This window comes from Gobio gobio (assembly GCF_949357685.1).
Source record: "Gobio gobio genome assembly, chromosome: 3".
In the NCBI taxonomy this organism is placed as follows: Eukaryota; Metazoa; Chordata; class Actinopteri; order Cypriniformes; family Gobionidae; genus Gobio; species Gobio gobio.
In genome coordinates, this window is record NC_137099.1 from 69,000,423 (window position 1) to 69,027,810 (window position 27,388).

The 27,388-nt window shown below is 41.3% G+C and overlaps 2 protein-coding genes across 2 annotated transcripts in view; both read right to left on the reverse strand.

Moving 5' to 3' along the window:
- The window catches only part of LOC307123117 (calmodulin-regulated spectrin-associated protein 3), a 20,547-nt gene extending 12,735 nt beyond the window's left edge, over positions 1–7,812 (reverse strand). The window contains exons 1-3 of the mRNA XM_079811514.1: positions 7,507–7,812; positions 2,065–2,306; positions 1,847–1,987 (exon numbers count right to left, since the gene is read on the reverse strand). Coding sequence (XP_079667640.1) covers positions 1,847–1,987; positions 2,065–2,306; positions 7,507–7,636 — 513 coding nt within the window. The 5' untranslated portion in view covers positions 7,637–7,812. The remainder of the gene's footprint in view (positions 1–1,846; positions 1,988–2,064; positions 2,307–7,506) is intronic.
- Positions 7,813–11,306: 3,494 nt separating this feature from the next.
- LOC307123421 (lysophosphatidic acid receptor 1-A-like) lies at positions 11,307–26,612 on the reverse strand. The gene is made up of 5 exons (XM_079811952.1): positions 26,559–26,612; positions 21,692–22,145; positions 17,576–17,990; positions 14,019–14,275; positions 11,307–11,952 (listed from the first exon to the last, which is right to left on the reverse strand). The coding sequence occupies exons 2-5, from the start codon at positions 21,992–21,994 to the stop codon at positions 11,857–11,859; spliced, it is 1,071 nt and encodes a 356-aa protein (XP_079668078.1). The 5' UTR covers positions 21,995–22,145; positions 26,559–26,612; the 3' UTR covers positions 11,307–11,856.
- Between the last annotated feature and the right edge of the window lie 776 nt (positions 26,613–27,388).

Here is a 27,388-nt window from a genome sequence, read left to right on the forward strand (position 1 = left end):
TCTGCACATCTGCACATCTGCACATCTGCACATCTGCACATCTGCACATCTGCACATCTACACATCTGCACATCTGCACATCTGCACCTCTGCACATCTGCACATCTGCACATCTGCACATCTGCACATCTGCACATCTACACATCTGCACATCTGCACATCTGCACATCTGCACATCTACACATCTGCACATCTGCACATCTACACATCTGCACATCTGCACATCTGCACATCTACACATCTGCACATCTGCACATCTGCACATCTGCACATCTGCACATCTGCACATCTGCACATCTGCACATCTACACATCTGCACATCTGCACATCTGCACATCTGCACATCTGCACATCTACACATCTGCACATCTGCACATCTGCACATCTGCACATCTGCACATCTGCACATCTGCACATCTGCACATCTGCACATCTACACATCTACACATCTGGAGCTGAACCTGATTTGACTGTTTTGTATTTGTTAAACGCTGCTTTCAGAATGCCTGTACACGCAACACTATAGCTGAGTTTCCGTCCAACGTTGTGAGGTTAACTTGTGCACAAAACTGCAATATCTCATAAAACATATATGAGGAAATAAAGTTTCCGTCCCATGTGTTCAAGTGAACAAAATCGTCACATTTATTCTGTTGATGTGTTTCCATCACACTTATCAGATTAAAAAAAACATCTCCACCCCAATAAAGCGCCATGATCTTTCTGCTCTATAAACGTGAATAAAGCTGTTCAGATCTACCGGCCGCATGCGTTCACACTGCAGTTAAACACGGGCCCACTTCTGAGGGTTCACTTCTGAGGGTTCACTTCTGAGGGTTCTATACCCCTTTTCCACCAGAATGAACTGGGTGCTAGTTCAGAGCCAGTGCTAATCCCAGTTCATAGTTGGTTCGACTGAGGAGCTTGTTTGCTTTTCCACAGGCTGAGAGCCACAACAGAGCCATGTCTTACGCCACTGTATACGTCTCATCTCTCTCAGCAACCCTAGCGAGGCTGGTGTTGCCAAGTTGGGCTACTTCACATGTCCGCGTGCTGAAGCGACCCCAATTATGTGATATTTATCCCCGGGAATGCGAATTTTAGTAGGCAACCATGCCAAAAAAACACATATTTTACCCCCAAATGTGATTTTTACTGGGGAATCCCCCCCCTGGAACGCGATTGGGCTTGTTTTGAGTAGCAATTGGGCGGGTTTGTTGTGAAAACCTGGCAACCCTGGGCAGCGGGAAACACACACACACCAGGCTTGTTCGAGAATGGAGATGCATCGGTGCTGCCCACACCGATCCACGTATGATATATATAAAAAACCGCATGAGTGAATCAAAAGCATAAGGAGTCGTGTGCTCTCGCTGGACTCGTTATCATACGGCGATCGGTCTCTGCACAGCTGCGAACAAGCCTTCCATCAACAATGCAAACGTTGCGTTACTATTCATTCACATGGCTTTACGATCCTACATCGGCATCAAAACACAACGCAAACACAGCGAATCCAACGCATTCATGCAGTTCGCCGTAATTTGTATAGACGGAGATTACAAACGAGCAGCAGCTGTTAGCTCCATTAGCTGCTATTTCAACAATGGCGGATCTCCAGTTTGTGTTGGTCTTGTTGACTCCGCCCCCAGCGCCTGACGGAATCGGTTCTTACTTCTAGCCCTGTTCTAGCCCAGTATGTTCTGGTGCTACTTAAGAACCACTTTTCCTGGCTCGGAGCTGGGCTTTGGGTGTGGAAACACAAAGAACCGATTTGAAACTAGGCTCTGGCTTCGATCTAGCTCTGGCTCTGCCTTGGTGGAAGAGGGGTTCTAGAGTGAGGAACCTTGTTGATCCAGAAGAGCAGAGCGTTCTCCCAGCTCCTGCCGGCCCCGAACTGATCCGTCTCCTTCGTCATCTTGACCCGCCCCACCGTTTCCATGGTGCTCAGCGACATCAGCGAATCCATCACGGCCAGGTGGGCCCCCTGCAACCAATCAGAGGAGACACACATCTGTCAGCCAATCGCATGGCACGCTGTGAGTCAGTGTGTGGCGCGCTCACCATGTCGATGGGCGTCTGGCTGAGCTGCGGCGCGCTGACCGGCGTGTGGCGGCCCCTGTGGAGCGGGGTCAGCTCGTACCGGCCCAGGAGCTGCAGCAGAGAGCCGTGGTCTCTAGGGGGCGCTGGGACGCCGGCCAGGGCCGGAGAGGAGAACACCCTGCAGTACAGATCAGCGGACAGCAGGAGGCGCTCCAGAGCCGGACACAGCCCTCCGTCCTGGTTCAGCCCAGCGGGAACACTCTCTGCAGACACAGATCAAACCATGAGGAACATCCCAAAGCAGCTTTACAGAGATGACAGGATAAGGATTTTGGGTAATTTGTATGCCATAGTAAAGAGATGTGTTTAGTCTAGAGTTAACCCTCTGGGGTTCTTCATTTATGGGTCACACTCAGGACCTTCGGAGGGCGGGATTAAGATAAAAAAGATTTGAGTAAAATCAATTAAATATAATTTTGTTCAATAATATTTTTCTTTTCTTTTTTGGTGTTTTGAGATAATTTTATGATTTATAATTAATATTTATGCAAAAATTATGACCCATTTTTTCCCATTGAAAATAATAAAAAATGTATTTATATATATATATATATATGTAATTTTTTCTTTTTGTTTTATTAAAGCTGTATTTCATTTTAGAGTCAAGCCTAGGCCTCATGAAAGCAAATTTTTTTAATGAGATCGGTGCCATCCGGTGGACACATTTTTATCACGCAATAGCACATTTTTACCGCTAAAGTGGATCTTGCGTTTTATTAAAATAAAAAAAAATCCTAGCTTCATCAGAATGGTCTGAAACTTGGTCCGAGTATTGGTACTTGGTATATGAACACTCAAAACAATTGGGGACAGGATTTGAAAAGTCTAAGTGGTCGTAAAAAAAAAATAGTCACACTCAGGACCTTCGGGTCAAAAATGACCCCCGTAGGAAATGAATGGGAAATTCGTTTTTTTGTGGATACAATCTACAAATCAGCCAGGATGCAGAAAAAAAGCACTCAACAGTGAAGGGGTGAATCTCTAAAACATCAAGAGTGCAAAACAGACACATACACTCACACACACACACACACACTTATACACACAAAAACACACGCACACACAAATTAATGTGTGTGTGTGTGTGTGTGTGTGTGTGTGTGTGTGTGTGTGTGTGTGTGTGTGTGTGTGTGTGTGTGTGTGTGTGTGTGTGTGTGTGTGTGTGTGTGTGTGTGTGTGTGTGTGTGTGTGTGTGTGTGTGTGTGTGTGTGTGTGTGTGTGTGTGTGTGTGTGTGTGTGAGTTTTGCACTCTTGATGTTTTGCACTCCGTGATGGAGTATAATGTGTTAAGAGCTCGCTCAAGTACTGGAGATAAACCATTTAGTGCTTTGTAAGTGATAAGCAAGATTTTTAAATGTATGCGATGTTTAAAGGATTAGTTCACTTTTAAATAAACTTTTGCTGATAGTTTCCTCACCTTATCCAAGATGTCCATGTCTTTCTTTCTGCTGTCGAAAAGAAATTAAGGTTTTGGATGAAAACAGTCCAGGGTTTTTCTCCATATAATGGACTTCAATGGGCTCCAAACGGTTCAAGGTTCAAATGACAGTTTCAGTGCAGCTTCAAACGACCCCAGATGATGAATAAGGGTCTGATCTAGACAAACCATCAGCTTCTGAGAGAAACCCAGCAGTGTTTATGCTATTATTTTACCTCTTATCAGACGAGCGTGATCATCTCAGAGCTCAGACATAACTTCCGCTAAGTGAGGTCAAAATACGAGCGTGGTCATAGATGTATACTTAGATGCCTCATTAGTGCTTGCTAACAAATGATTAACAAATGATTTAAAAATCATTTTAAATGATTTGTTAATTGCCTCAGATTCTGGTTATATATCTATATTGATTCTACTTGATCTCAGTGCAGCATTCGACACCATTGATCATTGTACTTTACTCTCACGTCTTGAGCATGTTTTTGGTGTCTCTGAGATTGCTTTGAACTGGTTCAAGTTTTATCTCTCTGACCGTAAACAATTTGTTGTATTGGGGGGTTCGAGATCTGAAGTCGGAGTTGTGAAATCAGGTGTTCCTCAAGGATCAATACTTGGTCCATTACTCTTTAGTCTGTATATATTTCCCCTTGGTCAGCTTTTAAGGTCGCTTGGTCTTAACTTTCATTTTTATGCTGATGATACACAGATATATGTACATTCAAAATCAGATGTAAATGTTGATATCTCTACTATATTGTCTCAAAGTATCTCTGAGGTAAAGAAGTGGATGTCTGAGAACTTTCTCTGCCTGAACAGTAATAAGGCCGAAGTCATGCTGATTGGTTCACCACATCAGTTTCGAAGAATAGAGCCGCCATACAAGTGGATGACTCCATTGTACAGTTTAAAGACAAATTAAAAAATCTGGGTGTGATACTTGATCCCAACCTAACGTTTGACTTACAGGTTAGAAACACTTTTCACCTCAGAAATATTGCCAGATTGCGCCCAATGTTAACTTTTACTGTGGCAGAAAAGCTAATTAACACATTTGTCTTTTCTCGCATTGATTATTGTAACTCCTTGCTGGCTGGAATTTCAAAGACTAATCTCAACAAATTACAGTTGGTACAAAATTCTGTGCATGCATCTTAACTGGAACCAGTGCAAGAGAGCAAATTACACCTATTCCTAAATCACTGCACTGGCTGCCAGTTAAATTACGTATTGATTTTAAAGTTTTACTACTGACCTACAAAGCATTAAATAATTTGGCACCACAATATTTGACTGACCTTTTGACACCATACACCCCAGTTTGAAATCTTAGATCCATCAATGCTGGTCTTTTATCTGTCCCTGTAACTCGCCTAAAATCTACGGGAGATAGGGCTTTTTCAAATCTTGCACCTAAACTCTGGAATTCCTTGCCTGTAGAGATACCAAATGCACATTCCTTGCACATTTTTAAATCCAGTTTAAAATCATTCTTTTTTTAGGGAAGCTTTTATTTTTATTTTGTTGCCTCATTATTTTATTATTTTATATTTTACTTTATTTTGTTAAGTTGATTTTAGTTGTATTTTTTTTATTTCTGTACTTCTTATTTTTCATATATATATATATTGTTATAATCTGTTGTGATTTTATGTTCTTATGTACAGCGCTTTGAGAAGTTGCTTTTAAAGGCACTATATCAAATAAAGTTATTATTATTATTATGCACGGATCAGTAGAATGAGGCATCTATGATTGATATATATCTATGACCAGGCTCGTATTTTGACCTCACTAAGCGGAAGTTATGGCTGAGCTTGAACTGTTTGGAGCCCATCGAAGTCCATTATATGGAGAACAATCCTGGACTGTTTTCATCCAAAACCTTCATTTCTTTTCGACTGCAGAAAGAAAGACATGGGGCCGGTTGCATAAACCATTAAGACTAGTCTTACAAGTTAGACATACATTTTTTTCTTTAAGATTGTTCATAATGTTTTTAAATCAGTTACATAAAAACATAGACTGGCCTAATTTGATATGAAAAGTAAGACTGAATGCCACTTGCCTAACTGCTAGTGGCTAAAACTAGATCTTAAGACACTGTCTTAACATAATGGCTTAGTTTATGCAACTGGCCCATGGACATCTTAGATGACATGGGGGTGAGTAAACTATCAGCAAAAGTGTATTTAAAAGTGAACTAATCCTTTAATAGGCAGCCAGTGCAGTGTTGACAGAACCGGCTAATATGGCCACACTTCCTGGTTCTAGTAAGAACTGGAGCTGCTGCGTTTTGGACCAGCTGGAGTTTATTTATTAGGCGAGCAGGGCAACCACCCAGTAGAGCACATATCAACAACAGTAGGGCTTGGGCATGGCACTCGCAACGCCAAGGTCGTGGGTTTGATTGTTACGATTACATTTAAAGAGCAGAGGATAAACTCTGGACATCCTCTCACAGGTGTGTCTCCTGGAGATGCTGTATTGAACTGTGAGAGGATCTGCACGAGTGTGACGCGCCATCAGAGAGAGAGACACTTCCTCTCACGCAAACCCTACACACACACACACTGACTGACCCACATCCAGAGTCTCAGCTCACAGCGGCACACACGAGCTGAGATGAGGCCAGCGCGCGCACACACACACACACACACACGCACACACGCACACACACACACACACACACACACACACACACACACACACACACACACACACACACACACACGCACACACACACACACACACACACACACAGCAGGGCTCCGGTGAACTAGCTCAGACTGTGTTATGTATATTATACATATTAAACGTGTGTGTGTGTGTCCCACATGAAAAAATACTATAGTATATTATAGTAAAATTACAATAAAATGACTCTAGTAAATACTATAGTGTTTTGGAACCATACTATAGTACAGATACTACAGTAAATTGTAGTATATTATAGTATTTACTACACTTTGTTAATTTACTGTAGTATATTTACTATAGTACGGTTCAAAAACACTATAGTATATTATAGTAAAATTACAGTAAAATGACTCTAGTAAATACTATAGTGTTTTTGAACCATACTATAGTAAAGAGACTACAGTATCTTGTAGTATATTATAGTATTTACTACACTTTGTTAATTAACAGTAGTATATTTACGGTTCTAAAACACTATAGTATTTACTAGAGTCGTTTTACTGTGATATAGTATTTTTTCATGTGTGTGTGTAGTGGTCTAACATGACTAGAGCTGAAGGGACGGCCTTCACTCCTGACCCACATCAGTCCACTCATGAAGCTTTACTGATCTCAGTATTACTGCAGCTAAACACAGATTTATGGGTCAATCTGAGAAACGGCGTCATTGCCAAAAAATAAACCCTGATCCCTGACCCTCATCATCCTCATCATCCTCATCACCCTCATCATCCTCATCATCCTCCTCATCCTGAAGGGGTTATTTGTGATAACGATTGACTGAATGGACATTATATATGGACATAAATATTGATTTGAGTCTAAATGATGTCCCTGCATCTGTAGGCTATGTTAATGTGAGCATATTTGAATGGCATAAGTGGCATGACTGCATCAGAGGAAATCTCAAAAAATTGTCGCTTCAGACAATGACGCTCAAACTCCGGTGACGGTCCTGTTACGAGCGCGCGCGCACGTGCAAAACAAAGACATTCCCCCGTGTGTGTCCATTAATATTTAGTGTTCGCGGTGATGACTGTGAGGTGTTGAAGTGTGTAACTGCTGCTTCATCACTGTTATATGAGCGGAATCACTGAATCACACAGCCGCGGTGACGCCCTGCACACACACACACACACACACACACACACACACACACACACACACAGGCCCTCTGTCTCTGTTAAAGCAGCTGCGGGAGAGAGAGCGCGGATGCTGAGTGCTGGTGCTGATGCTGCGGACACACACACACACACACGGAGGGTTACCTTCAGGTCCGCTCCGGCTCAGCAGCCAGCTCACACTGGCTCGGGTCTTGGCCCGGGTGGAGTCGTACCGGTCCAGCGGGCAGATGTCCGGCACCGGCGCGCTTTTCTTCACTGCAGACGCGTCCATCATGCGCGCGCGAGGACGCCGTTACCGGAGACAAAATCAAATGACGAGCGAAAACGCGAATCTCACAGTGTCATTCTGCCGTGTGATGTCCGTCACCGAGCGAACCGCATCCCGCTACCGCGGAGCCGCCCATCCCCGTGTCCCCCTCGCGCATGGGCCGCCGCCACCGAGCGTCAGGTGTCCTGCTGAGGCTGTCAATCACACCAGCGGCGTCCAATCACACGCGAGGAGGGGCGGAGCAAAGGAAAAACAGAAAGAAAGAGAGAGGGAACGAAGGAAAGAAAGAAAGAAGAAAGAAAGAAAGAAAGAAAGAAAGAAAGAAAGAAAGAAAGAAAGAAAGAAAGAAAGAAAGAAAGAAAGAAAGAAAGAAAGAAAGAAAGAAAGAAAGAAAGATATGTTTTCACAACATTAGATGTGCAAACATTGCCACCAAGAAAGGTTATTCGTGTTTTGTAAATCATTTATAGATACTGTAACCATGTTTTAGAGAGGTATTAACAGGTCAGTGATCGTTAACGTCAAAAGGTTCGATATCTATCGTGGAGTCAGACAGGGCTGTCCGGTTATTTTAGATTATGTTCATAATCTGTAAATGTTTAGTCTGACTAAACGTAACTGTGACCTTATATTTTTTATACTATTTTTCATATTTTTATTCTTAGAATTTGTATTACTATGTTCTTGCTGTGTTTGTATTGTATATGTGCACTGGAAGCTTCAGCACCAAGAAAAATTCCTTGTGTGTGCAAGCACACTTGGCAATAAAGCTCTTTCTGATTCTGATTCTATTTCTTTTAGCCACACAATTGCTTTGTCAAAGGATTAACCAAAAAGAAAATTTGATATGAATTTCTATATTTGATAGGGAATTTAAAACGACGACACCTCATTATTCTTGGAAGATAAAAAACAATTACTTAATGCTCTGGATTTGATAGAACAATTTTCATGTGCCTCAGGTCTAAAACGTAATATTCCAAAATGTGAAATTATTTAAATTCATGATATAGATGAGACATCATTGGAATGCATCCCAGTTAAAAATACTGTAAAATATCTAGGCATTCATATAACTAAAAACCCGGTTAACAGACATCAGTTAAATTTCTCTGATAAAATGATAAAAACCAAAAGCATCTTTAACATTTGGCTTCAGAGAGATCTTTCTTTATGGTAGAGTCCTTTTATCTAAGGTGAACGGGCTCTCTCGCTTTGTATACCCCGCTCTCTCTCTCTCTCTGTTTATCAACGATAAAGCCATAAAAGGAATTAACTAAATCTTTTTGGATTTCATTTGGAAAAATAAGCCTCACAAATTAAAAAGAGAAGTACTCCAGGGGTGAAGACTTTTTGGACTTTGCAGATACTATAAACCCCTAAGATTCCATATGAATCCAATGTCATTATGGTTTTTCATTCCAAATAATATCTTCAACAAACTTGGTGGTCTGTCTTTCCTATTAAAATTTACCTTTTTGCCTGGCCAGTTACCCATTTCCTCATCTAACGTTCATCAACAATGCCTTCTCTCGTGGAAACTGTGTTTTGTCCATAGCTTTTCCCCGCACAAAGTTCTCCTTTGGAACAACGCTGATATAACTGTTAGAAATTGGTTTAACAATAACTTTAATTGCATTCTATCTATTTTTTATGATTTTGGTAATATTCTAAATTATAAGCAATTTTTGAATCTCCATAACTTTCCAGTTCCACCAAAGGAATACAACACTTTAAGTAATCCCAGCAGGTTTATTCCAATGAATTAAAAATCACCTTAAGTTCAGCAAAGGTAACAGCGTTTATCCGGCTTTATGCTTGGATGGTACTGACATTTCAGATCGGAAGTGCAACAACAAACATATACGCAAAATCTTTCAAAGGAAGAGAAAGATTACTCCAAGGGGTAAATTGGCTTCTAAGGAGTATCCGAGAGCGATGCAACAACAACCTCATTGTCAAAAGTCGGACATGTGTCAAACCATTGTGATTCGGCATCTTTCTGAAGTTTCAATCCAGCGCTACTCGCGGTTGGAAGACATGGTGTCGAGCCAAACTTGTTTAAGTCCCTTCTTTCCTCTTTTCCCAATGCATACAAAATGTCAAATCGAAGTCGTATAACTTTTTTTGCTTAATTTTTAAAGTTATCACCAGTCCAAGTAGAAGGTTATTTCACCACTTCACCTTTAGTTCCCTGAAGAGCAAACACACACACACTACCACCTACATCACCGCCATCTTGGCCATCACTACCATACATCTTCATCTGACCTTATTACCACAGTGACATCATCAGCATTTGTGCTTAGTTTAACTGTTACCAAATCTGTACTACAGGAACACACTGTCGAGATCCCACTTAACTGCTGTCTCAGATCTGCCAAGAGCGGTTCAATAGCAATAGCATATAAAATACCAGAGAGACCACACCCTTGTCATATACCTCTGCCAAATAAAAATGCTCTCAAAAGGGTACCATTTATTTTTAATAAACTATATACATCTGTGTACAACAGCTTGACATAAGAAGTAAAGGATCAGAGAGCAGGAAACACTGACCTGCGTTTACACCAGTCCTCCAGCAGAGGGCAATAAACTACAGTCCCGGGGACTCTGAGGGCTATTTGGAAATATTACAGAGTATATTAGTGTTCTTTTTTACATAGTATCTCATAATAAATAGATTGCTTATATATATTATTATGGTATCGTTTTCCAGTGCGGGTGCAGGGGGTATTTCTGGGTGTAGGCTAATTCTGAAATACTGGTCAGAAAAATGAAATTCATTTAGATTATTTTATTTGCAATCATATGAGTTAAAAAAAAACACACAATCAACTTAATATTTTCAAAGTGACAATATAAAATCTAATTATTTCATTTAGCAAACATACTGAATACACTATTTTTCGCGATGGATCTTTGGACACCAGACTCGTCCATGGGATTGTCAGACAGAGAAGCGTGATTGGTCACTCAGAGAACACGTCTCCTCTTTTCTAGAGTCCAGTGGCTTTACCCCACTGCATCCCCTGCTTTGCATTGCATGAAGCTCTGTTCTTGAGCTCATCTGAAGGCCACAGAAGTTTGGAGGTCTGGAGCTCTTGACTCTGCAGAAAGTTGGCCACTTCTGTGACCCTCAGCATGTGCTGACCCCGCTCTTCGTGGCGGAGTTGCTGTTGTTCTCAATCGCTTCCACTTTGTTATAACACCACTAACAGTTGAGCGTGGAATATTTAGTAGTGAGGAAATGTCACGAAAGGTCTTGATTGCACAGGTGTCCACCGATCACGGTACCACGCTTGAGTTCTCTGAGCTCCTGAGAGCGGCCCATTCTCTCACTGATGAAAGATTTATACACTTGTGCTTGATTTATACACCTGTGGCAATGAAGGGATTGAACACCTGAATTCAATGATTTGGAGGGGCGTCCCAATACTTTTGGCAATATAGTTTATGTGTCTGTATTTGACCATTCAGGCGCAAAGAGAACTGAATTCGGGATTGTGCGCTGTCTGAGAGCTCTGCGTCATTCAAGTCTTCGTCTTCAAGTGACATAATTATTCCTCACCTTTTAATAGTCAGTTTGGTCTTTCACAGCCATCTGTTGTTTACTGGGGAAAAAAACTGCTCAGTGCCAGAGTTGGGTGAAGGAATGAAGCGAGGACTCAATTGTACAGAGTAATAGACTTTTTATTAATAATAAAAAAATTTTTTTAAAAAAACTACCCAGAGGGGGAAGACATGACTTGACTTGACGAACACTCATAAGCCACGTGTTCACACAAAACATGAAAGCACACAAGCAAACTGCACACTCACAACAAGACAGAACAAGACAACAGAAAACAAACACGGAGCATGAATTTCCAAACCCCGACACAAAACCGAAGCCAAACTAGACCGAAGTGCCAGAAACCTGACAATTTTCTCAGACCCGTCTGACCTAATAATGACCTAATGTAGGCCATGAGGCCTTCAAAACACAGATAGATAGATAGATGATAGATAGATAGATAGATAGATAGATAGATAGATAGATAGATAGATAGATAGATAGATAGATAGATAGATAGATAGATAGATAGATAGATAGATAGATAGATAGATAGATAGATAGATAGATAGATAGATAGATAGATAGATAGATAGATCTCACAGAAGCACACAGAGTCATTGACAGCTCCTTCAGCCAATCAGCACGACGGATCGATCCTGCTCGTTGCTCAGCTCTCAGAGGAGTCCAGCATCTTCTCCGCATCCTTCAGCACCACCTGACCTCCGTTAGCCTGTTCACCGCCTCCATCACGAGCCCTGCGAGCCTGATACACAGAGAGCCGACAAAACACTGGGCTGCAAATCACCATCAACTAGCCTTAGCTTAAGATGACCTCACACCCAAGCAGACCGAGCGGACGTGAAAGAAAGGCAACAGGAGATCTGAGAGACAATCATCCCAGACTGCTTTAGGACGGGGGAACTGCCTAATGTTTCTCAGCCCAAACCCGCTGGTCTAAACGCAGCCTGAGACGCTCTGGACATCAAGCAGATCACAGACAGAAGCTGCTTCAGGAAGCACCTTTATTCATCAAACTCATTTACGTACAACATAATCAGACATCATTAGTAGACGGAGTGAGCAAGTGTGTGTGTATGTGTGTGTGTGTGTGTGTGTGTGTGTGTGTGTGTGTGTGTGTGTGTGTGTGTGTGTGTGTGTGTGTGTGTGTGTGTGTGTGTGTGTGTGTGTGTGTGTGTGTGTGTGAGAGCATGACTTGACTTGCCTTGACTATGCATGCGCCACACTGACATGCAAATATTTACATGATTAACACACATACGCCCGCAGCACTGAATGCTGAACATTTGTTAGCTATGAGGAGCCAGACAAGCCACAATTCACACACACACACACACACACACACACACATTCTTCTTTCACATACATATATTTTTGCACTCATAGTCACATATTTTATAACGCACATTCATAGCCTAAATTTTGTTCTCATATATGAACTTGCAAAGTATACATTTAATATTATAAATAAAAAAATGTACAAGGTGCATATTTTCGATAAAATACAGGTTTGTGTATGTTTTGTTTCATATATAAAATCCTTGCTGTGTTGTAAATCATTGTATTTACACTGATGCCTTGCATAAAATGAATGATTTATTCCTAAAAATACTGAATATAATTACTTTGGATATTGAAATATGTTCTCAGAATATCTTAGAACGTGGCAATGGAAGCAGCCACAGCCTCTGGGCTGCGAGTGAAATGCAGGGTGAAAAGTTATTATTTTTCAAGAGACTTTATGACTTTTCCTACTTCAGTACAATAAGTACCGAACTTTGACAAAATTGATTAAAAAAAATAATGATTTTATAATGTCAAAAGCAAAACGGGTTTGGAAATGGCTAATATGAGCCAATAAGTACTCCTCCGCTGCCATCTACTGTTTATAGTGGTATTTTTCATGTCTTTTTTATTTTTCAATAGAAGTGTTTGTTTTCCATCAATTTTTCGATATCCTACATATTGAAATCAGTTTTACAAATGGGGACAATCTCTGAAGGATGAATAAATGTTTTTCCCATCATATTCAAAATAACATTTGAAGTGCCGAAATGTCCAATTGCAAACGTGTTTCTCAAACGTTCTCATTTAAATGTTCCCATTATCTTCAAGTCTGAATTGCCATCACTAGAACACCGTCGCGTTAATTTTTATAGTAATAAAATAATTTAGTTCAGTAAGAGAACAGACACTACAATTAAAAACTGAACGTGTCTGATCAATACAGCGCGAGCCGAACGAGAGTCACAGCGCAAACGATCTCATTCATCAGAGAGCGAGGAACTGACAGACCAGATGATCGCGGAAGATTTGGTCTCAACACGAAATGTAAAAGCGCTTATTTAAGTGAGTTTGTTATCGTTTTGTTGTTGTGTTTCTCATTAAGAATAACTGGCTAATGAACCCACAATTCAAGCAACCTGCCCCTAATTGGCGCTAATTCTAAACCGAAAGTAAAATGCGCACGGCCACATGGTCATTCATTCAAAGTTGATTTCTCAATTAATGACCCCTTTAATAAAATCAAACCTTGGGCTAAAAACAACCCACATATACACTTATGTATATAAAAGGAGAATGTAAGTGTGTGAGAGTAGCAGAATGAATTATGGCTTGTATGGTCCCTCATAGTTAGCCAGAAACACAACCGCAACATTACTGATGTGTTTCTAGATCGCAGGCATGCAAGATTTAGTTTGTTAGGCGTAGAGCGATTAAACAGTCAAGCTAGTTTATGTTAGTGAGCTTCTCGTGCTAAAGTTGGTGCTTGTGATTGCTGTTGTGAGTCCCGTCGCTCTCAGAGAGTACCTCTTGCCCGAGGGCCTTGAAGCGGACGCCCGAGTGCTCGCCCGCCTGCTGGGACTTCCGGCACGGGTAGCAGAGGATGCGTTTGAAGGTGTCGCACATGTCCTTGTCGCGGTATGAGTAGATGATGGGGTTCATGAAGCAGTTGCACTCAGCCAACAACAGGAAGTACTTGTCATACCTCAGGACGTTGTAGTGAACAAAGAGACCGTCCAGCAGAAGCAGGACCAGGCCCGGCGTCCAGCACACCACGAAACAACCTGCCAGAAGAGCACAAGAGCGTTGAACACATACTCAGAAACATACATGATGTGCAAAATAAATGTTTAGGATTTTGGGAAAATCATTTGGGAATGTTGCATGTTTGCTAAGAGCAACAAAATACAAAGAAAAGGTTTTTGCGGAAACTCCTTATATGGAGATGGACTGGGCATGTTTAAAGCAAATTTAGGCAAATTTCTATATTTAGAATACTATAAATTAATTAACATGAGAACAAGGCTACAAACAAATTCCACTCTGAGTTTTAATTTATGCAAACTAGCTCATTTAGAATACTCAAACGAATGAATGTGCATATGCACATTTTTTGTAGCCTGGCTCCGCCCTTCTACGTACTTCCGCTCAATTTTCATTTTCTTTCAGTACTCCGTCTGGGACTGCGATATATTCTTAGGTTTTCTCCGAACAAATTTTTACCGGTCCAATCAGCGAACAGAGGGAGTGACTGAGAAGAATGACGTTGATGTCGTGCGCTAGTTTGAGTTGTAGTTTAGTAATGGCGGCGGACAAAGATGCGAGCGAAGCCGTTCATTCCGTTGTGGCACCGTTGCCGAATATCCAGAAGTTAAAGCCGGAGCAAGAACAATCTTTGCTGAGTTTTGTTGGTGGCCATGATGGTGTGGCCCTTCTCCCCAGAGGGTTCGGGAAAAGATTGATTTTCCAGCTCGCTCTGTTAGTGCTGAAGGAGTTGGCTGAAGCCCGATTCGGACGGGTATTTACAAGTATTATTTACAAGAGCAATATATTTAATCACGCTCAAAAAATAAAAAGAAGAAAACCACGTAAACATTTGAATTGGGCCGTTATTTACAGAAGCATTTATTATTATATATAATCCATTTAATTCTTAATGAATATGACCCAGTATTTCTACGGAACCCCTAAAGGGACATGAAGAAAATGATTTGCGATCCACTGAGAAACTTTGCATTCACTCACAAACAACACAAAAGTTCCATGTCTCCTTAGGGGCGCTGTAAATTTCTGCAATTCAGTTTGGTGACACAGCAGAATGTGAATTAGTCTAATTTTTGATGAAGTTTGCATTATTGGTTCTGTTATTTTCATTGATCCTCTGTTGTTGCTGTGGACTGGAGTTATGACGACAGTTGGCATTCAACAACAGCATTTAGATGCTATTGCAACACTTCCTTTAGTCTAGTGGTCTCAGATGTATAATTTGTCAGAACATGCACATACTCGCCTCTCTCTCTCTCTGGGAGGGTGAAGTGATGAGAGAAAAGCAGAACATGCAGGTGTATTATTAAAGATCATCGTCTTCTTGTTCCTTCCTGCAAATGAGTGTGACAGAATACTTGACCACTCAAATTGAGAAATATAATGGAAATTGCTTTGATCAACATTGACCCAATGAGAGTCACCAAGTTCATGAGAGGAGCGACAGTGTTTGTGTTTCAGCATGGCAGAGACTTGGAGTGCCACGAGGAGGAGGTCCTTGACACTTTGCCACTTGCAATGACATTTGTTTGATGGAGGGATTGCAGTGTGGTCTAGATGAAGATCTCCGTTTCATGCCTGTGGTGATCCCTACTGGTCCCTAGAAAGTTACATCAACTTCGCACTGTGGACGAATGGATCCGTGTTTACAGTGGGTGAAGCAGAGGATGACAGCAGCCTTGTCCAGCCACACCTCATAGATGTCGCTCAACCGGATGCTGAGCACAGCCCACCAACACCCCTCACCACTGAGACAACAACATCAGAGCCCCATGCAGATGGAGAGCTTCCACCTGCCACGAGCATGGACCCTGTGACGACAGCGCCCACCAACACCCCGGAGCCAAAGCCCCAAGGTGAGTTTGACCAGGGATGTGAGCCGGCAACATCCAACCCAGGGGGAATCTTGGTGGAGATTGATTCTGGTGAGGACTTTTCTGCAGCCCCTTCCTTTCTTCCCCTATGATGCCTTGTAGCATGGATAAGCCTCGCCTAGGCAGTGAATCCTGTGGCTCCGCCTCCGGCCTCTGATTCCCCTCGCTCCTCCTTAGCCTGCCGACCTGTCGGCTCTACCATGGCTCCTCCCACCCTCCACCTTACAGCTCCACTGGGTTCCCTTGACCTGCCTGCTGCCCCTTGGTCAGTCATCACCCTGCCTGCTCCACGGACCTGCAAGCCGTCCGCTGCATTCTGACTCTCCACCCCTACGGCTTCAGCAGGCTTCGCTTTGGTCCTTGGCCACACTGGCTCTGCCTCAATCCTCGGGTACTGTGCCCTGGGATCCATTGGCGTCACGGCATCACCAGGATGTTGTCAGACACAGCTACACCTTATCTCCTCCCTCAACTCTGGGTCTCCAGAAGCGCCTCACCGCCATCTCCCTCCCATCATCATTCCTTCGCTGCCTCCTGTCCCCATCACTTCACCACCTCCTCGTCTGCCTCCTCCTTCTGTTTTCATTAGTCACATGTTTTTCTTTTTTCACTCCTCAGTTCCCACGGACACTAATCATCATCAGGGCAGTTTTCCAATTAGTTAATCACCATGTGTATTTAAGTTCTTCACCTTCACTCGTTTGTCCAGTCTCGTTAATGTTACATTGATGTTTGCTGCCTGTTGTTATTTGAGTTTTACTTGATCATCATCTTCTTGTTCCTTCCTGCAACTGACCATGACAATAACAATAACTATAACTACAATTAAAACGATAAATATAATAACTATGATGATAACCATAACTATATAACTACAATTATAGTTAAAAATATAACTATAATGGTAACCGTAACTATATAACTACAGTAATAACACTAAATAAAATAACGAATAAATATAATGATAACTATAAATATGACAAGTTATTAGCTCTAACTATATAAAACTATAACAATAGCAATGACTATATCGATCCACATACAATAACTTTTTAAAGCATGATGGATTCTGATTGTTGGTCAATGTTTTTAAAGTTCATCACCTGGAAAAACATAATTCGGAAAGTGATTCCAACAATATTGTTCCTCTGTGTCGTTATCGTTATAGTTATAGTTGTGGTGTGGACTCACTATTCTCTTGGAATTAGAACAATTATTACAACTTAATGATTATCGTTATACTGTAGATATCATTCTTGATGTAAACAGGCCTTTAGAACATTTTAACTACTAACTCAAGAACTCATAATGATGGTAGTTAATTACGAAATGCATAAAGATCAAATGCTCTGATTTTCACTTTGACTAAGGACAGAGATATATCGTTAGAAACGTGTTGCGTCACATTTGGACATGTCGTAAGTCAGAAACAAGAATCCGTCTTACCCAATATCAAGACGATGGTCTTCATGAGGTTGAACACCGTCTCCTTGCGTTTGACCTGTGAGGTGTGCTGGCTCATCCGGTGGTTCTTACGCCAGACGTAGATGAAGATGCGCGTGTAGACGGCCACCATGACCGTGAAGATCAGAAAGTTCAACACGGCCCAGAACACCAGGTAACTGCGACTGTAGAGCGGCGCCATGGTGGAGCAAGCTTTGATGTTGCACACGCAGCTCCATCCCATATTGGGCATCAGACCCATCACTATGGCGATGAGCCAGATGCCGATGATGAGCAGCACGACTCTGTGGTTGGTCATTTTACTGTGCAGCTGCATGGAGAAGATGGTCTGGTGTCGCTCCAGCGCGATAGCCATCAGATTAATCACAGATGCAGTCAGACTGGTGTCGACCAAACCCTGAGAGACACGCAATGAAAGAAAAACTGCATTTACACATGAGACTCGCAACAATTACAACCAACGTGAAGACGTTCATCAATATTTCATGACCAAACTATTGGAGAACCTCAGAAAGGTCTCAAGAAGAACTTAAGAAATATTACGACATAATATACACTACACACTTATACTATATCAATAATTATAATGATATCTATAACTTATTGATTACACTAACGAGAACAATACTAACAATAAATATAACAATTACGATAACTAAATGTAACAACAACTACACAGAGAATGATAATAGTAACTAACAATAGCTATATTATTATAGTATATATAACTATTACATTATAATAGTATTGTAAGTATTGTTCTCATTATTGTAATCAATATAGTTATAGATATCATTATATTTATTGTTTAATCATTATAATATATAGTATTAGTGTGTAGTATACACTCACCTAAAGGATTCTACATAGCATTGACTCAACAAGGTGCTGAAAGCATTCTTTAGAAATGTTGGCTCATATTGATAGGAGAGCATCTTGCAGTTGATGGAGATTTGTGGGATGCACATCCAGGGCACGAAGCTCCCGTTCCACCACATCCCAAAGATGCTCTATTGGGTTGAGATCTGGTGACTGTGGGGGCCATTTTAGTCCAGTGAACTCATTGTCATGTTCAAGAAACCAATTTGAAATGATTGGAGCTTTGTGACGGTGCATTATCCTGCTGGAAGTAGCCATCAGAGGATGGGTACATGGTGCTCATAAAGGGATGGACATGGTCAGAAACAATGCTCAGGTAGGCCGTGGCATTTAAACCATGCCCAATTGGCACTAAGGGGCCTAAAGTGTGCCAAGAAAACATCCCCCACACCATTACACCACCACCACCAGCCTGCACAGTGGGAACAAGGCATGATGGATCCATGTTCTCATTCTGTTTACGCCAAATTCTGACTCTACCATCTGAATGTCTCAACAGAAATCGAGACTCATCAGACCAGGCAACATTTTTCCAGTCTTCAACTGTCCAATTTTGGTGAGCTCGTGCAAATTGTAGCCTCTTTTTCCTATTTTTAGTGGAGATGAGTGGTACCCGGTGGGGTCTTCTGCTGTTGTAGCCCATCCGCCTCAAGGTTGTGTGTGTTGTGGCTTCACAAATGCTTTGCTGCATACCTCGGTTGTAACGAGTGGTTATTTCAGTCAAAGTTGCTCTTCTATCAGCTTGAATCAGTCGGCCCATTCTCCTCTGACCTCGAGCATCAACAAGGCATTTTCTCCCACAGGACTGCCGCAGACTGGATGTTTTTCCCTTTTCACACCATTCTTTGTTAACCCTAGAAATGGTTGTGCGTGAAAATCCCAGTAACTGAGCAGATTGTGAAATACTCAGACCGGCCCGTCTGGCACCAACAACCATGCCACTCTCAAAATTGCTTAAATCTCCTTTCTTTCCCATTCCGACATTCAGTGTGGAGTTCAGGAGATTGTCTTGACCAGGACCACACCCCTAAATGCATTGAAGCAACTGCCATGTGATTGGTTGATTAGATAATTGCATTAATGAGAAATTGAACAGGTGTTCCTAATAATCCTTTAGGTGAGTGTATATTATGTCATAATATTACTATAACAACTATAACGAGAATGCAATGAAAGGTTTAAACTCTAAACCATCAATAGTGTACCTGACACACACACAGAGAGAGAGAGAGAGGGAGAGAGCGATAGAGAGAGGGAGAGAGAGAGAGAGAAAGAGAGAGGCAGTGTGAGATCTAAGGATCAGTTGTAGACTGTTTATCAAGTTAGCAAGTTGAGCAAGAATATTCATCAACATTTTTAAAAAAAATAAAACAATCTGTGGCAGAAAGTACTTTTTATCATGCAAAAATAAATATCTAAATGCAATACCTGATAAAAGGACGTTATTATTCTCAGCAACAAGAGTTTTATCTACCCTGTTTAAAAATATGCATATGCTGCTATCAAGTACTAGGGCCATCATTCTTCATACTTCATTCTTGACACTGGAGATGGAATTACAGATGCTGAAGTCATAGTCATCTTTTGGACAATGGAGAGGCATCAGTGTTCATATCCTTGTTGTCTTCTTCATCAGAAAGTGCCAGTGTTCTTTTTTTGTTCAAAATCCTCAATGAAGACTTTGAGAGCAGACTCTGATCCCTGGACCATGACAATGCCATTTTGTTACATGTTCAGTGCAGCTTCAAATGCTAAGATCTGTCTGCCTTTACAGATGCCTTCTATATTCTTGGTAAAGGGAAAATGTTGACAGACGGCAGTAGTGTGCAATAAAGGGCTGTGTTCAGTGTAGAAGAGCAGGTTGGTCTTGACACTGTGATCTTGTACAGCGAACAGTGTTTCAGGCCTTTTGTTCACCTGCTTGTGTCTGAGCTCTTCTGAGGGTCGATGAAGGGGCGTGGCCAGATGATGCACTGGCCATCATTGATTTAGAATGTAAACAATCAACAAAATTAACTGCCAGTGTTTTGCTTATTTTCTCTCAGTGATGATATAAAAGTATACAAATGAATCAATAAGCCAAAAGGGGGGAAATATGACTTTCACTTTAAAGTTCTAGTTGTGTCCAAAATGTCTCTTTGTGCTGTTCTTCCAAGCCAAAACTCAAAGAGAGATATGAAATAGCACTGTCTGTTAAAAATGTCTTTACAGTTTCTAAGAAAAAAACGTACAGGGAAAGAGAGGTAATCACTAGTTTCCCGTATGCAAGTTTAGTTCCGGTGGAAAAGTGACCTCTGACCCGACGCATGACATAGGACGTAGGAGTAGCGTAAGCTTAGGTGAGACTAGACTTCTCTCGCAGTTCAAACAACAAACTCAAGCTCCTCCCACATTTCTGACCGGTGTGTTGTTCAACTCTACCCTCTGTGCTTCCACGTTCGTCAATACATCATGCATCGGGTCAGAGGTCAGAACTCGACTTGTGTACTGTCGTTACCAGAAGCCAGTTATTATAGTTTATAAAGTTATAAATACAAATCTTTTTCTTGGTTTCAGAAGGCCTTTATAATAATTATATTTTTATATAGTTTTATTATGAATAGAATATAAATATAATAATTTATTACAAATATTTAGTGTCCCCAACTGAGCAAGCCAAGCCAAAGGCAACGGTGGCAAGAACCCAAACTCCATCAGGAGACAGAATGGAGGAAAAACCCTTGGGATAAACCAGGCTCAGTCGCTCAGTTCTCCTCTGGCCAATGAACAAACAGTATATGATTATGATTCAGGCAACATTATAGGTCAGAAGTCAGATTAGATCAGAACATTCAGAATATTTGTCCAGTTCCATCTGATTGAACATCAAAGTCATCACGCCAGAGATGGGTTTGTTGAGGATCAGTGCCACTGGATGTCGTGTCGATGAGACCTTTACAGAGGAGAGTCTAGTGGACAATTCAGGGCTGCATTGGTCGTGTCTAGGCGCAGGTACACCATCAGCAGGTCTTCTCCCAGAATTTCTTACAGGAAACAGGAAGCACAGAACGTCCTTGCTCAACCACACTGATTACAGATGCACTTACCTCTGGAATATTCCCAAATTATAAACGCTTTCTTCTGCACAGTTAAACAACTGAATATCTGTGCGGTATTTATTGCCTGTCCAACATTACTCATTAAACACCAATCCCAGACAAGCCCAAACCACAGCCTTACCTGTCTGACAAGCCACTGATATACTGTGAGCTTGGTGGTCCAGGGGTTGGTGCGGAACATCAGGATCAAGTAGGAGATGCTGGCGAACAGATCCGCGGCCGCCAGGTTTCCCAGCAGATAGTATATGGGGTAATGAAACCTGCGGTTCATGAAGATGGCCATCATGACCAGGATGTTGGCGAAGATCACAAAAATACAAACGAACAGTCCCAGGAAAACCACCATAATGTCTTTTGACTCCCATCCGTCGATCTTGCTGTAGGTATAGAAGAACCTCACAGTTTCATTGCTGTAGCAAACCATTGTGGCGGACAGCGATTGGGCCTCGAAGACAGCGGAGCAGGTGATTGGCTGGGATCTGATAGATGGGAGTGAATGTGAGGGGCCTTCGAGTGTCAGAGGTGATTCATGGAGGCATGGAGCGGTGAACCTTCGGCCTGAAGAATCGGATCTACTGTGACAGAGGAAAAAAACAAGGAGGGAATATTAATCGGGTTTTTAATCACCAATCACATCAAATATCAGGTTAAGTGATTCACAGTCAAATCAACACACAAATACACCACAAACAGAAATGTCCAGGTCACCTTTCAGGCCATACTGTTTTATAACCATTAGGATTTGTGACATTTTCATGACAAATAGTCTTGGCATTAAAGGGTAACTAAACCCCTGCTCAGAGCTTAACTCCACCCACTAGCAATTTTTAAAAAAATGCTGGAAAAGTGGGCAGAGCCCAGCGGAGACAGAGGGGATGAACCGAGGGCGGAGCTGAGTTGAGGGCGTGCACCTGAGACCCGCAGTGACGAGTTGATTGACAGCTGTCTGACTCACGAGTCGCAGAGATGGAGAATGACTGGAGTGACGCCAGCTTTGCAACAGAGCGGTCATTCTCCCCCACCATCACCTGAAGTGGAGGTGGGGGAATTGTCTGTAGACACAAACCCAGAGCCTTATCAATGCGAGCCGCTGCTCAAACTGCGTTAACTCCAGATGCAGACGATGCTAGTGAAGCAGCAGCGAAAGAGAACTGACCTAATCTATGAACAGTCAAATCCTTACACTGAATGCCACTAAAAATAGATCAGATATCTGATATACATACGATGTATTTTCATTCAAATGAACTGAATCAATAAGTTCAGACCTAAAAGCCTATTATAAACGGATTTCCTCAAATAAGTTAGACTATATATGCCAGCACGTAACGGTATTGTTGTTCGTTACCGCGGCAACCACTTGCGTGTCAGGGTTTGAAAGCGCGTCTCATGTATGAAAATTATCTGTACACATGACGGGCGGCAATAATATAGCAAGAAAAGCCTGACGTGTACTGACAACTGCGTTATTTAATCGTATTTTCTTCATTACAATGTTAAAGCAAGTGTCAAGTGAGTTTCATTCATAATGTTTCTACTTCATGTAACATGACAGTTCATACTGGAGTGAAGACGTTCTCATCGTGTGATTGGGGGAAACATTTCTGAGGGCGTGGTGAGCTCGTGCCAGGGGCGCGGATAGTGAGCCGTTGGAGGTACCATCCTACGTCACGATGACCCACAACGTCCAATAGGAAAACTCAACTGCAGTAGCCACCGCTCAACCTTAAGAGGGCAGCACTTTGGCGGTTTTACACCATATTTTATAGAATTAAAACACTTTATACTCAAATGTCAAAACATTTACTCGAATCAATGAACAGCATTAATAAAGCCCCAGTATTACAGATCATTAACTAAAAAAAGTTGGTTTAGGGTTTAGTTACCCTTTAAAGGGTTATTTTCTGGGTTATTTTAGCTACACCAGTGTTATTATTGTTAACTAAAACTACAGTATTGGTCCGAATATAAGAGATAGAAATAGAAATACATCAGAAAAAATAGCTTTGTCTTATGTTCAGGGTCTAGACTTTTACATGTCAATAATACACCCGCAACAATCAGGTGGCCCTGAAAATGCGTGAAACGAGCATGCCAAGAAATACGGTTTCAGAGTGTAATGTTAGAAGACGTTCTCCCAAGTTCAAGGGTATCCACTGTCTTAAAGGCAGAGATCAATGTTCTACTGGCGAAGGACACGATCGAGCCGGTCCCTCCAGCCACTCTGCTCGTGTTCTTTCCCCCCTAGAACTGGAACCACCCCAGAGACATCCATATTTTGTACTACCCTTTGGCTAGTCCATAACTTCCACATGTCCCCTTCCTACTGGCAGGATGTGGCAGCGTTCCCTTCCCCTAGAGCAGGGTTATTCAAATCTTGCCCTGGAGGGCCAATGCACTGGAGAGTTTAGCTCCAACCCTGATCAGACTCACCTACCTGTGATTTTCTAATGAACCTGAAGACATTGATTAGCATGTTCAGGTGTGTTTGATTAGGGTTGGAGCTAAACTCTGCAGTGCATTGGCCCTCCAGGGTAACACCGACTGAAAGGGAACGTCTCGGTTAGATATGTAACCCTCGTTCCCTAAAGGCGGGAAACAGACGTACGTCCCGTCACCACAGTTGCTGTACCTCCGCTATATGAGGGAGTCACTAAGTTAAGCTCCTCAGTGGAAAAACAAAGATGCGGTGCATCCACTTCCTTATTTATACCCGCATGGCGGGGCGGAGTGTCGGATGCCGGCGATCCCCAATTCATTGATCATTTCCAACGTACAACTCCGTTCCCTCCTTCAGGGTTACATACGTAATCGAGGCGGTTTTTATGGTCAAACGCCGCTCAACTGGAACTCAGATGTTTTTCAGACAGTATAAAGATCGAACAGTTTGTGTTTTGTGAAACACTGAGCTGTGGTTTTATTTATGCAGGAAGTTTCATCATAAACCATAAAAACAAAGTGAAACATTCCTGTACAGACACAGACTTGCACACTGACATCTGATTCAGTATAACATCTGTCTCAAACGTGTGTGTGTGGAGTGAACTGAATAGCAACAATCCTTTTATGAACTTAAACCTGTTATTACAGAAAGAGACACACCCTTTAGCAGCCTGTCACTCTCTGTGCCTGTCTGTCTGTGAACTTTAAGCCATTTTACACTGCAGAATCTGCAAAGGTACTAGTGATAGTTTCCATCCATCCGTCCGTCCATCTGTCATACACACACACACACGTCACAGAGAAACTAACATGTGCAGCTGAACCCACAAACACTTCAGACAAGACAAATGCCTGCAAACTGAGTCTATAACCAGATCTACTCCATACAGAATATTCTGAATGTTCTGATCTAATCTGACTTCTGACCTGTAATGTTACCTGAATCATAATCATACACTGTTTGTTCGTTGGCCAGAGGAGAGCTGAGCGACTGAGCCTGGTTTCTCCCAAGGGTTTTTTCCCTATTCTGTCTCCTGATGGAGTTTGGGTTCTTGCCACTGTCTCATCGGTTCCCTTTGGCTTGCTCAGTTGGGGACACTAAATATTCAACTATATCACTGATCTGCCCACATTGTCACTATATGAGAACTGAATTGAGCTGATCACATCACCGTTTTCTCCAGAGCGGCTGTACAGCCGAATCAAATTCTGTTGCATTATTTTCCCGTTTAACACTGTGAAGCTGCTTTGAAACAATCGGCATTTTAAAAAGCGCTATATAAATAAAGCTGACTTGACTTGACCTCAGAAATGACGATCCCCAGTGTGTTTTATCACACACATAAATCAGTCACTTGAGTTTCTATCTGTTATAAAAGCTCTGACATGAATCTTTCATTTAGGAGAACTGCCTTCACTTCCAATCATTAATGTTTTTATTATTATTTTAGTATTTTACATTGGTCTTCAAAATGTGGTGAGTCTTTCATTTACTCATAACGCACATTATACACTATCAACTAAAAGCCTGGACCCACTTGAATAAATATGTTGAAAACTAGTTCTATAAACATCATGATAATTTTAACATGTGTAATGTAACTGTCGTAGGCCAGTAAGAAATGTGGGTGTAAACCACTAGCGACTGATGAGTCTTTAGCCTCCTCGTTAGAGCGCCGACTCCCACACCGGAGACCAGGATCGAATCCCACTCGGAGCGGGTCAGTTTTCACAGTGACTTATTTAATTTGTTAGAAGATGTTGCCGTTTTATTATAAATGATTTATCTGTGCACATCATTATTTATGCACATATTATTATAATAAACCCAGACAATTCTTATTTGTATGGAATGTTGCAATGTAAAATGTATGTTGACTTTAAAAGCAAGACACTACAGGTAAATAGAATAAAATAAATTACCTAATAGACTATTTGTTCTATCATCGTACATTAAATAAAACTGTTTTGTTTTAAGTTTTCTGAAATGTTATGTTTAGATATGCAAATTAGATTATTTAATGAATTTCCAAAAAAGAAATGCGTTCAAAATTCTTGTTTGATTTTGTTGACATATTAGAGTTAATGGTTTTTTTTACAAAGGGGATTTTGGATTTCTCTCTTTATCACATCATAAATGAGAAAATACTGTCAATAGACAGAAAAAAATACATTTTCATCATGTTTTCAGATAAAGTGTTGTAAAAAATCGTGTGAATGTTATATGAACAAACCCCTCGCTAAAAACCTTCAGAATATTGATAGGAATAAAACTGTAAGTTTTGGTGTGTATAACTGCTGCTGAAGTGGAGAAACAACTCTTTTAGAGAAAGTGACCATTAAAAAACATGTACTGTAACTGAAATCTACAAATATAGACAGAGTGCAATAAAATAAAAACTTAAAAACTCCACAAAATTTCCCAAAATCTAAAAATTGACCAGTGCAGAAATTCCAGCAAAACTGAAGCACTTTCAAAGGCAGACAAATCTCAAAAAGTGAGCTAAATTTTCCTCGTTTCACACAGTAAAACACGAAATACTCACAGTCTGCACTCCGATCTGCTCAATCTGGTCTGTTAGGGTCTCGACCTGTGCGCTGCTGGGGGGGGGGTGTAGGTGAGGGCGGGGCCAAACACCCCTGAGGACGCAGCTGATTGGATGCAGGAGGCGTGACTGAGAAATGAGGAATGGAGAATATTTTTTTAACTTAGAACCTTTTAAAGTGTGTGTGTGTGAGAGAGAGAGGGAGAAAGAGAGAGAGAGAGAGAGAGAGAGAGAGAGAGAGAGAGAGAGAGAGAGAGAGAGAGAGAGTGTGTGAGAGAGAGACTATTTACTGTCATTTAAATAACCTACAGAATAAACCCTGACGAGATCAGTACCATCAACAGTACTGAAGGGGTTATTTGTGATAACGACTGACTGAATGGACATTATCACACGTTAGTTACCGAATGAATAAATATATTGTTGATTTGAGTATAAATTATCTTACTATGAGAGAAGAAAGGGAGTGTGGAAAGATACAAGACTGAATGACTGACCCATTTAGAATTAAGTTAATAAAGTTAAGTTAAATTAATAAAGAAAATAAGTAGTTTTAACTTGGACAGTAAAATGTTGAGTTATTTCTACTAATTTCCTTTCATTACTTTTTACTCAAAAAAATAACACTTTTAACATGCATGCTTTACTTAGAAACTAGAAATCCAAGTAAATAATACAGTAGATATTGTGTAGACACTTTATCTGCATAATAGTGAACTCAGCACCCACTCGAAAACATGTAGAAAATTGAGTAGAACTCCAAATGTCACAAAACGGTAAGTTACTAAACCTAAAAACAAAAGCAGTGATAAAACAGTGTAAATAGAGCT